At 32.2% G+C, this 12614-nt stretch overlaps 1 protein-coding gene across 6 annotated transcripts in view; it reads right to left on the bottom strand.

Moving 5' to 3' along the window:
• Positions 1-12614, bottom strand: part of LOC136040265 (uncharacterized) — a 293795-nt gene that overhangs the window by 97199 nt on the left and 183982 nt on the right. For all 6 annotated transcript variants that reach the window (XM_065724489.1, XM_065724490.1, XM_065724492.1 and 3 more), the window contains 2 exons: positions 11630-11836; positions 9948-10034 (listed from right to left, as the gene is read on the bottom strand). In XM_065724489.1, the coding sequence (XP_065580561.1) occupies positions 9948-10034; positions 11630-11836 (294 nt within the window). The remainder of the gene's footprint in view (positions 1-9947; positions 10035-11629; positions 11837-12614) is intronic.

Raw genomic sequence — 12614 nt, 5'->3', positions numbered from 1 at the left:
AGGGGTAAAGTATAGCGGGTCTGCATCCTAATGTGTTAGGTACGATTAATCTGCATATTACGCAGTAATAATTGTTTTCTAACTTCACACTGTCCAAATACATTACCACCCTCCCCCCTAATATACAAATAGAGCCTGACTTATATATTTTTATATATTCTTTCACTTCTCTTTGTTCTCACGATAAGCTGAAAAGAACTAACGAACGAAAAAAAAACGGTTCTATAATGCGTCAATGAATGAACAACTTGAGCGGTAGGGCGTTTATCATACAAGTCTCCTGTTTTGTATTGATGTGTTGATCTTCTTTATATTAGGTGTTATTTTAACCACATTTGTAATGTTGTTGTAGCGATTAAGCCCCCTACAAGCTCAGCTTCTGGGGATGCAATATCCGCAGTGTATGTTTTCTCTTTCGTTTAACTCTTTTGTTTTTTGTTGTCGTTGCATTAGACTTTATGGTATTTGATTTTATGGTATTAAATAAATGAACTGAATTGTTGTTGTATTTATTGTTATTAATTTTTGTTTTGTACCCTCCAAGCTTGGCTTTATGGGCGCTGCTGATTAAATTTTTATATTTTAATTTATAATTTTTTAATTTTTAATTCATAATATATTGGAATTTTTCTTTTAAGAACGGGTCATCAGTTTCATGGAAGCTTTAGTAAAATTGTACATCTTTACAGTGTCTTATGCTATTAAGTAGCATTATCGTATAGATGGTATAAAACTATAATTATTACTATGGTGTATTACAAAAAATTGCCTCCAAAAATAAATTTGTTGAATAATCATTTTTTGTTTCCTAATGACTTCCTCTTCAAGTTTACCCAAGTTTATGCCCAAGCAGTGGCGTAATTTCGTCAAAACCTGGGGGAGGGGCAAAGTTAGAGCCAATTTTCCCAAATCAAGTGAAACTGACAGTGAAATCTAAAAAAATGAGCCAGATAGTACCATAAAGGTAAATATATACTAAAGAAATCCGACCCGTTTCTGTGGATGCTTGAATTATGCTGGCTTATCTTAGTTTGGACAAGATTTTTAAATAAAATACATTTTAGCTTGGAGGGCAAACTGGGGTCTGGCAGAGGGAGCAAACCAACGTCTGAGAGGGGCAGCCGCCCTCCTACCCTGTAGCAAATTACACCCCTATTCCCAAGTTTACCCAAGTTTATCCAAGTTCTGTGTTCTTCTTTTCTTACCTGTCAGGTAAAATAGTTACTTTCCCTACAGTTAATATTTTACTTGATGGTCGTTGGCAAACAGAACGCGATTTTCTTTAACGTAGTTTTCGAACGTTGTGGTGTAAATTACGTCTTATTATGGTCTATATGGTGTAATATTATATTCATTACTATGGTGCATTCAAACGTTTTTTACGCTCCTTTAACATAATAAGTTTATATATTATACATGCTATATTTGAATAATGTGATGCAATAATTATGTCCAATTAGGGTATATATGATGTATTATTTCATTGTTCTGCTGCGTAAAACGAAGGGAACGAAAACATTGGGGTTTACTTTTATATTTTACTTTTTTATTTACTTTTATATTTTTTACTGCCTCTTTACCAAAAGAACACTTAGGTTAACAATTATTCAATATTTCTTCCGTTGATTTTTTGTTTTCTCAACTAGCGTTTTTATTTACTTTTATATTTTTTACTGCCTCTTTACCAAAAGAACATTAAGGTTAACAATTATTCAATATTTCTTTCGTTGATTTTTTGTTTTCTCAACTAGCTCGCAAAACAGTTACTTTTCCTAGCATTAATATATTCCGTTAGGCCCATTCAACCTAAGGTAAGAAACTGTTAATGACAAATTTGAATTTTTTTGCAATAATATGTTTATATTACAGTTAGGAATGGAAAGGGAGAGGCCTTGGGACCTGGATCACTGGAAACCCTAAATTGTCAAGAATTTTTAGGCACTTCGTATTGAAATTAATGTACAAAATTCGAATTGTTATTATCCCCCCCCCCCTCAAAGATAAAAAAAAAAATCTGCCTGATTTCGGGGTATATGGCATGAAATCATTTTTACTACTACTACTACTACTAACAACTCACCAGAGCACCAACCCACTTGAGGCTAACACAACTACGCGCGCTCCTCCTCCGTCTCAATATATTCAAAGCCTCCCTCTTTAAACCCTTCCAGAAAGTTCCCATTTCCCTAAAATCTTTCTTTGTGACATCTTCCCGCCCCAACCACGGACGACCTGCTTTCCATTTAGCCCTAAACCGTAGGCCGAAAAGGACTAAATATTGGTTGGCCGATATTTACTACTACAATGCGTCAAATGTAATATATGAGAGCCTAGGGAATTATATTTGTCATTATTTTGTTTTCAAATATATTACATCTTTATCGAAAGTATATTTATGGAAAATTCATTTATTAGCTTTTTTTTCTTCGTTTAACTATCACGTGAAATAGTTACCAATTATATTTTAAGTGAAGGTCTTTAAATATAAAGCTATAGATTTAAACAACAATATGAGCTGTTATATTTTTGTCTTTTTGCATTTTATAAATTAACTATCTATAAAATAACTATCTATATAGATAGTTATAGATATACCTATCTATAAAAACATACAGAGTATGATGGTAACAAAATAATAAATATTAATAATAACAGTGAATAAAATAGGAACAATAAAAAAAAACAAGCTGAAAAACAAAAACTGAGATAATCTTTTATTTATTAATTCAATTAATTGGTATTTTTTATTATTATTTAGTTGGCTCATTTTTTATATACTTCATTAATTAATCTTATGATTTAACTAATAAATATGGGACTTTTTATTAAAATAGGGTTAATTGCCGGTTTTCAGATTTCTAATATCGCCACAATTGCGACCCCATTCGATTGCAAATATAATCCTTTTATCGTAGGTAAGAACGACGTGACCTGGCCTCGGGTAATATTAATCATTCGATGGCGGTTTACTCCAAAACGGGAGCTAAATTATTTATCAAGTACTGCTAAGATGCAAGGGATATTGGTTTGAGGGGTACATAAAAATTATTAACGTTCCTTTTCTTTTGATTACTATATGAATTTGGCTAAATATTAAAGAAGTGAGGTCTGAAAATTAGCTAAGTGCTCTATTAACTTAAGACCAAACTTCTTAGTAAAGGGAAATTTGTTTCACAAAATCGTGTTTTTATTTTTTTAGTCGAAAGAATAAGCTGCTTTTCGTTTTTGTTTGGTTTAGTTCCTTCATAAATTATGTGATTTTTTTTATTCTGAATCTTTTGACATATTAAGTTTTTTCAAACCAATTTTACTACGTGTACATTTCAACAGCCGATTACATTTCTGATTCTAAGGGAAGACCGGGAGAGTAGAAATAAGATTTAAAACAATTTTTGTGGGACGTACCATTTTTTTATGTTCAACTGATTTTTTCTGTGACAGTCGGTTTTCTAATAAATCGCAAGTTCAAATAAAAAAAACATATAAAGCAGGGGAATCATACTAAAAATACAAGGAACTATGGAAAATATAGTAAAATTCTTAAAAATTCAGTGAGGGATCTTGCCCCTAGGCCCTCCATCCCTCATGTTCCTCACCATTTATTTATTCAGATATTTATATTTACGACTAATTAAAGAGATATTTCTGAGTGTGATGAAAAGTTATGATTCACAAGCATAGATCACACTATGTATGAATCGAACTGTGGTATAAAGAGATATTCCTGGCTTTTAATGAATAAACATTAAAAAAAAAGACAGAAAGTGTGTGTAAATCTTTGGCTCGGTGACAAGAAATTCTCTCCTTAAAGCTAGGTTGTGACAAAAGACAATTTTGCTTCAGCTGGCGGATATTCCCCCTCACATGGATAAAAAGATTTCCTGTTGGCAAATTTTTGACTTATCTTTTATTTTGATCAGAGTGGAAGAATTTGTGGTACTTGTGTATTATTCAGAACACACTCAATAAGTGAAGTTAGGTTCTTTCCTGAAACAAACTACGATGTAGGTACATTTTAATGAAATATTTGGTACTTGTTCTTTATTCACTTGATTCAATTCAATTCAGAACACACTCAAGAATTTTGCTGAGAAAATTCGGTTTCATAGACACAAAGACAAAACTCAATTTAGTTTGCTACGCATAGTGATAGAAGATAGTGTCTGAACATGGATTTTGAAATGAAGATTTGGAGTTCGCCAAAGACTGAAAAAGAGGCAATTATATTTAGTCTCAATTTAGTATTATATTTTCATCATATTTTGTTTTATTTCATTAGCTTTATCGAAAATTCGGGCTATATATTTGCACATTAAGGGGGGGGGGGTGCATTATATCAAATACCTAACCTTACCACCTCTATATATAAAATATTTCATTAAAATATACCTGTATCGTAGTTAGTTTCAGGAAAGAACCTAACTTCACTTATTAAGTGTGTTCTGAATAATACACAAGTATCGAATTTGTTTTTCCAGCTGGTATATTTTTTTAAACATATAAATGCATTCATCATACAAATGTATCCCATCTATCTTATAAATTTATAGTCTAAAAATAGTTAAAAAAGAGGATATGAATGAAACACTGTTGTCAAGTCTTTTTTTCCTAGGAAGACATCGGCAATTTTTGGTTTGAATCGGGCATACCAGCCAAAATTTAAATACCGACATCAATTTGTCACTCTTGTTTGCAAAAGTTTACTGCCTTCTGTCAGAACTTAGCTTAAGAGATAAAAAGACGTTACACGTGAATTGTGTTTTAAGCGGAAAATATAGGAAAACAAAAGCACCAATTCTTATAGCAAAAGAAGTTACAAAAAGCCAGGAAAAAGAAACACATAAGAAAGTGAAATGTAAGAAAAAAGAGACAGAAAACAGTCGAAGAAACCAGAGTCAAACATGTTAGCAAAGCCATGGTGTAAGTGTCAAATTAGTCGCAAAAAAAGTCGCATAAAAAGCTTTTATTTTAAGTCCTGATGTTACCCGTAATAATCCTTTTAACTTATTATATACAGGGTTGTCATCCAACAAAATAGAGTTATTATTTTATCAGCAAATAAAAGTCCTAACATTGGAGGAGGAAAAGTTCCAAAAGACAAAGTTCAAAGAGAAGGAAATTTTCAAAAAAAAAAGCTGCGCATGCCGATAACAAAATGGAGTTACTATTTTATCGACAAATAAAAGTCCTAACATTAGAGGAGGAAAAGCTCAAAAAAGGAACAGTTCAAAGAGGAGAATATTTTCAAAAAGAAAAAATGCTGCGCATTGCCAAACATTTTAGTAGTTCCTAATTGGAGAATGTTACCAGTAATAGTCCTTTTAACTTATTATATACAGGGTTGTCATCCAACAAAATAGAGTTATTATTTTTATCAGCAAATAAAAGTCCTAATATTAGAGGAGGAAAAGCTCAAAAAGAAAAAGTTCAAAGAGGAAGAAATTTTCAAAAAAAAATGCTGCGTATTGTCGATAAAGGGTTGTCATCCAACAAAATGGAGTTACTATTTATTCAGCAAATAAAAGTCCTAACATTAGAGGAGGAAAATTCGAAAAAGGAACAGTTCAAAGAGGAGGATATTCTCAAAAAGAAAAAAGAATGCTGCGCATTACCAAACATTTTAGTAGTTCCTAATTGGAGAAAGCCCCCCTTTAATTTTTACTTTCCTAAAATAATATTTAAGACCTTTAGGGTTCCTTGTGTTTCTAGAAAAAAGCAAAATGGAAAACTTATCAGAGTATCCAAATAATAAAACTGTTAAGAGTTTACCTTCTTTCAAGGGTATGTAAATCATAAAAGAGCTGGGGTAGAAGATATAGAAAGTCCTCTTTCAAATTCCCCTCCCCCCAATATTTGTGAAGTTATGCAATATTCAATGTTCCAACACCTGGAAGTAACCCAAGCATAAAATATGAATTCTATACCCTGATATTTAGCTTTTATTTAGCTTTAAAAAGCATTGTTTATCCCCCTCTCAATCCCCAGAATATTTGAAATGCTAGTTACACTAGAATTTTAAACAAAAGCAAATCTACTACTGCTATTACTGATAACTCACTACAATACCCAGGCACCGAAGGGCAACACAGTTGTACACACTTCTCTTCCATCCCACTCCTACTCTCTAACCCTGTCAACCCCCATCATAATAACACTCCTTCTTTTAGAGTGTCTTTGAAACTTCTTTTTATGGGTGCACAATAGGGAGAGTAAGAGCTTTATTTTCCCCTGTAAGACCGAAAATACACAACAAGTGTACAATTCTCTGAAATTTAGGAAAAATATGAAAATTTTGCAACGAAACTATTTTCAAAATCAATTAGGTGCCAATAGAATATTGGCAATACTACTAACCACCAAAAAGAAGTTGAATTCTCAAGACGTCAAGAGAACTATCTCCTTAGAAAGCCAATACCCCTTAGAGTTAAGGCTGAAATATTTTGAGCAAAGAGGGCTAAACTGTTTTCAAAACCCTTGTCGCTTCATTAAAAATTTTTACACATTTCCCACACCCACCCCCCTTCCTCGAAGCATGTTTGAAGGTAATCTTATTGTTAATTATTATACGGCTACTATCTTAATTTTAAAACCTAAAAAAAAGGAAAAAATGCATAAGAAATCTCTTCAAAAGAAAAAAACTTCTATACTAAAAACACATTTAAAACCTGGAATTCAGTTAGATTCTTTTGAAAAAAATTTATTTTGATGGTTTGAGAAAAAAAGAAGACATTTTTTATGATTTCTTATCTTGGCTGATGTTTTTTTTTTTTTACTATTTTTTAGTATTACTCAACGCCTACGGGGACTGGCCCTTCAAATAGTCATTTAAAAATTGTTGTCTCCCAAGAAAGGCAATACTCGTTAAACCGAAAGTTGCAATATTTTAACCCAATGGGGTTGAAAGCAAATAAGGCTCCAAAACTAAACAGTTTTAAATTTTAACTAATTGCGATTTACTAATCAAAGCTTTTAAGCGAACATGCTTATTCTAAGCTAAACCAACCAAAGCAAAGCACCACTTCATAGCAACTATCGTCAGTACAACTGAAAATGCTACCATGGGCGTCAAACAGCACAGTCAAAAATAGCTCTGACGATTCCAGTAAGGCTCCAGTAGTTTTACACCTCCATAACTAGTTCCTCCCCAGAGTTATCTCTGAATACTTTGCAAGCTTCTAGGGTTTTAAGCTTCTGGGGTAGTTCCATTTCTAGTTGAGGTCATTAGCAGAGTAACTTCATTCCAGTAAGTGAGTTCACTATTAGTTAGTCAGATGTTGTTGTCAGGTATTCACTGTTATGTAAAGGTAAAATGAGCAATGTGTATACTATGATGGTAAAAGGGTAAGTTGAACGCGTTTGTAAGCGGTTTAAAGGCGTTGTTGGTAAATAGGTAGGCTGATGCAGGTTCCCCGTGTTTGAAGTAAGGTTACGTGTTATGAGTAAACTGGGTACTGTAAGGGTAAGTTGAAGCAGGCTCTCTGTGTCGAAAGTAAGGTCAATTGGTTCATAAGAAATATAAGGGGACAGAAAAGGAAGAAAAAATAAAAATTCAGCAGTCTCTGTTGACTCCTAAAATAATCAAACATAAAGTTAAAAAAAGCTGAAAACATAAATCGCAAAAAATATAATTTGACTATACCAATGGCATTGTACTAACAGCTTCTCAGTTAAAAATTTACAAATTTGCAAAAATAGAACTAAAAAAGAAATTAATTAAAATACGGTTTTAATGAATGACCTTATTAGTCTTTTTCAAATATCTTCTAACTTTTATTTTACTTTCCAAGTAAATGAATTAAACAAGAGTCAGACATGTTTGTAAGATTTATTATTGAAGAGATGGGGGGGGGGGGGTTATGTTTCGCAGAGAGCTTATTATCGTCTAAGCTTCAAAGCAGGAGAGACATTAAAAATATAAATGAAAATCGTAACGTCTTAACATTTCAGGGTGGGGAGGAGGCTGAAAGCTCCTCTTCTTTCTAAGCATCAAATTAGTTTTTTTTTGTGAAAAGGATAGGTAGGCCTATTGATGAATAATTCATTTCGGAGCTTAAGTACGATACCACTGATTTGACTTAATAATCAGACGAATTACAAATTCATGCTTCTTTAAATAACATCTCAAAATACTTATAAAAATACATGAAAATCGCAGAATCACAGACTAGCTTGAAGTTAACAATTTACACGAAATAAACACACCCAACAAAGTAAATAGAAAGAATAAACCCATTTCTCCAGTGCCATCTATCATCCACAAATCAGGAAATGTAATAGATAGCGCATTTAACGTATCTTTTAACGTGTTCTAATGTTTAAAGTTCGATTTTCAGACCCGATATATTTTTGAGTTCGATAATATAAGCTGAATTTGTAATTTGACTTAGTCTAGGCATAAAATATGGTGTATATGTGTATGTCTACTTGAGATTGAGACTACAAGCATGCATACTAAGAACAAAGGAAAATGTTAAATTTGGTATTTTAAAACATTAAAAAAGCACATGAAAAACAAATCAACAAAATATTAAAAAAATACCGCGTATTTTGACAAGACTTATTTTTTTTACAATATATATAATTACCATTTGACAATACTAGGATCAAAATATAAGGGTATTGAAATAGATTTTAGAATCTTGATGAAAATCTAAAAATATTAATAACAAAACCAACTCTTCAAACATTAGGGATCGTCAGTATCACCACACAATTTTATAAAATCTTAAACTGAATTTAATATAAGAAAAATTAATCCGATATAAAATTTAATTTCAATTTTAAATCTAATTTTATACTTAAAATTTGATCAAGATAAAAATAAATAAGGGCGTCAATTCAACAGTGGAATTATGTATATAATTATATCTTTAACAACATACATCTTAATAGTTTTAATACAAAGCATTATTAAAATGTATTTAAAACTAACAATTTTAATAAAATATATTTTACAAATTTCATAAATCTAGTAAGAGTAAACAAAACAAAGAAACAACCAATACAGCAAAACAAAAGTTAAAGAAATACCAATCAAGCATAAAAATGGTCAATTAATATTAAACACAAATTAGTGAAATAAAAAAAAAAAACATGTCCAAGAACTAAATGAACTTTAAGAGATTAATGGCAAAAAAACAGAGGGGAGATAAAATGATAATCCTTTATTATGAGCGACTGTAACTGGCTGAAAAAGAATAGCAGAAATCGTATTCCAAGTCAAGTAAAAAAAAAAAAAAAAAAAAGAAAAAGAAAAAAAATGAAATCAAAATGTCTATTAAGTGTCAAAATGAAATACTGACAATATATTTGCAATTAAAGAAAGGATTGTGCAATCGACTAGATTAAAACAGCAATGGAGCTTAAATAAGCTTCACAAATGGCCAGAACAAAAGTGGCCATAGATAAAGAAAAGGGGGCGTAATTATTGTGACCACACACCATCAACTAAAATAAAGGACGGAGAAGTTAACTTTGGTTCAGGAGATATAACAGGAATTATTAAGTTGCTCCGGAATAAAGGGAATAAAACTTTGTCGTAACATCTCTGTAACGGTATAGATCTGAGAATAAGTTGGGATTGCTAAACAAATTTTATAAATTTGTTTTGAAGAGTCTACATCCTTGGGTCACCGAGTGACACATCTATCCCTCCCTTTACTCTTTCCCCTAAGATTGCTATAAATTTAGCAGCTTAATAAATATTTCGTCTAGGATCGTGTTTTTTATTTATATAAGCCATTACAGTCTAGAGGTCAGGACAGATGGTTAGCACGTACGAGTTTGGTCCAAAACCACTGATGGTACATTTTTCAGAATAACTTCATTATTATCATTTTCCTTTGTTCTTCTTCTTCAATAAAAGAACACTACGGTGTTGTCATACACACTAACTAGGTGAGATACTGAAGCTACAACAGAGCAATTGAAAATTTTGGGGGACTTACCAGTGAAGCAGCCGTCATAACAATTAGGCTCACCATCTGCACATGGCTCCTCACAGTCGTCTGCCCTATCAGGCTGGAATGTGATTGCTAAAAAATGAAAACATTGTTTAGCAAGGGAGGGCCTAACAATAAAGGAAACTAAAAATGAAATCCTAAGATCCTATCTATTAGCTTTAAACTAGCAATGTATATATATATATACATAATATATATATATATATATATATATATATATATATATATATATATATATATATATATATATATATATATATATATATATATATATATATATATATACTCGAAAACGGCATGTCATTTTTTCTACAAATTTCATTTTAACATTTTTTGGTGTGAAAAAACTGATCTACATAGGTCAAAACTTTGGTAAAATTAATTTCTACCCCTCAAGCACCCTTAGTATATATATTTTTTTTAAATCCTCTGCTAGCTAAAATTAGAGACTAAAAAAAAGAAAATCTCTCAAAATGATGTTTGACAGTTCGACAAGGGTGACTGAATACCAATCACGTCATTACTATCCTTAAACATTTCGATATTGGTTAATTTTGCATTGTATCTGATTTCCTTTTAGGCATTTTATTTCATTTGTACTAAAAAAAAAAAAAAGAACTTCATTTATACAAGAACTTCGAGAAAAATATTAGCAAGACATTCAACCAAAGATGTTATTATTTTAGAAAGAGTTTTAGTAAGTTTGTTTTTCTTTTGTATAGTTTTCTTCAACTTGTAAGACACAGGAATAAAATAAATGTCAGCACAACTACGTCTAGGAGAACTGCAAAAAAGAGTTTTTTGTGGGAATCAGGGTATGGGGGAATCACATTTCCTCAAGGCGAGATACAGTGGATGTATCGATGTCTTTTATGTCTAAAAATCGTTCCACGAGCGAAATTCAGTCCCCTTGCACTTCAATTTCAAGACCTGAGTGAAAAAAAAAATGGAGAAAAAATTAGTTTTCATGCCAATTGCAAATATGTCCTATAACACTTTTTTATTTTATTTTTATTAATTTTGTTCTAATTCATTGGGATTAGTCTGTTGTATTATTTATAGTCCAAATTTTAACCATAAAACAATTCTACATTTAGCATAGTCTTTAACTTAGAACTAATCTCCCGGTTCCACGATTTTAAGCAGAAAATTTAAAGTTTCTTCCTCAAACAGAGAGAAAGAGAGCGAGAGAGAGAGATAGAGAGAGAGAGAGAGAGAGAGAGAGAGAGAGAGAGAGAGAGAGAGAGAGAGAGAGAGAGAGAGAGAGAGAGAGAGAGAGAGAGAGAAGAGAAGAAGAGAGAGAGAGAAGAGAAGAGAAGAGAAGAGAAGAGAAGAGAAGAGAAGAGAAGAGAAGAGAAGAGAAGAGAAGAGAAGAGAAGAAGAGAAGAGAAGAGAAGAGAAGAGAAGAGAAGAGAAGAGAAGAGAGACAGAGAGACAGACAGACAGAAAGACTAAGAAACACCTATCAAGTGTTATCAGACGCCTGGCATAAAAATGAGATACATCGTCAATTTGAAAACGTGCATTTTTCGAGCGAAAATACACCGAAGAACAATTATTACCAAAAACTGGCTTCGGGAAAAACATAACTACATCAAAAATCGTCAAATTGACGTATTTATACCACATCTGGCGAAACTATACGTACACAGCAAAGACCTACATACCTTTACAGTTGCAACCATCACACGAATGCCTGATTGGACAGTCAGATGATTCTTTGCACGCACAGACAGGTCCACAGACTGGTTCATGATCTTTAACTGTACACGCCTCACCAGTTTTACAAGTGTTAAGCTCGCAGGGACTTGCGCATTGAGAATTGATACACGCCTGGCGTCCACCACAGTCATCGTTGGTTTCACAGCCAATTGCTGAAAAATAAGCAAATGAGACATATACCATTGGTGACTACGGCCAAAACATTCAGATTGTTCGCCGGTGAGGCAAGGACGGGGTTTAATATTTAAAAACCAAATTAGGCCAAAATACCCAAGTTCCATGTATTTTAACGAATTTTTTACAAAAATTCTTCTAAGGGGAAGAATCTCTCATACTGATCAATGGGACATTAACATGTTTTCAGACCACACTGGCTATGCATGAAGACAAAAAAAAGATATTCCGGCAAAAACTTCCACTAAGCCGTCCTCATTTGCCCTTTCATTTTTTTCTTTTCTTTTTCCTTTCTCATTTTTTTCTTTCATTTTTGGCTTGTTTTTCGCTTGTCGTTTCGTTCCTTCAGTTTGGGTTACTTACAAAGGCTGGTGTTTTTATTTTTTATTTTATTTTTTGCACTGACGACGGTTTAGAAAATATCTTTTCAAAAAAACCTGCCTTAATTTTTATTTTAAGCACTGGCTGAAAAACCCCCTCGTCTCATTTTTTTTTCTTAATATTTTTCTTAATTCTTCGTTTCTTTTGTCGTATATTAAGGGGGGCAACCCCAATACGTTCATATAGGAGAATGAATTACATATTTTATTAGTTAAATTCTTTTTTTAATCCTCTCCCCGTGTTATATTTAAGCAGGTAATTTTTGTATGTCACATGGTGGTTGTAAAGCACTAGATATGCCCAACGACACCACAATTTAAAATTAGACACTACATTAACCGTTTCTCCACTGCTGTTACTAAAAAATTTCAGAAT

Source organism: Artemia franciscana, chromosome 20 (genome assembly GCF_032884065.1).
Source record: "Artemia franciscana chromosome 20, ASM3288406v1, whole genome shotgun sequence".
Classification (NCBI taxonomy): domain Eukaryota; kingdom Metazoa; phylum Arthropoda; class Branchiopoda; order Anostraca; family Artemiidae; genus Artemia; species Artemia franciscana.
Note: the sequence above shows the minus strand (reverse complement) of the source record. Positions and strands in the feature narration are given on the sequence as shown.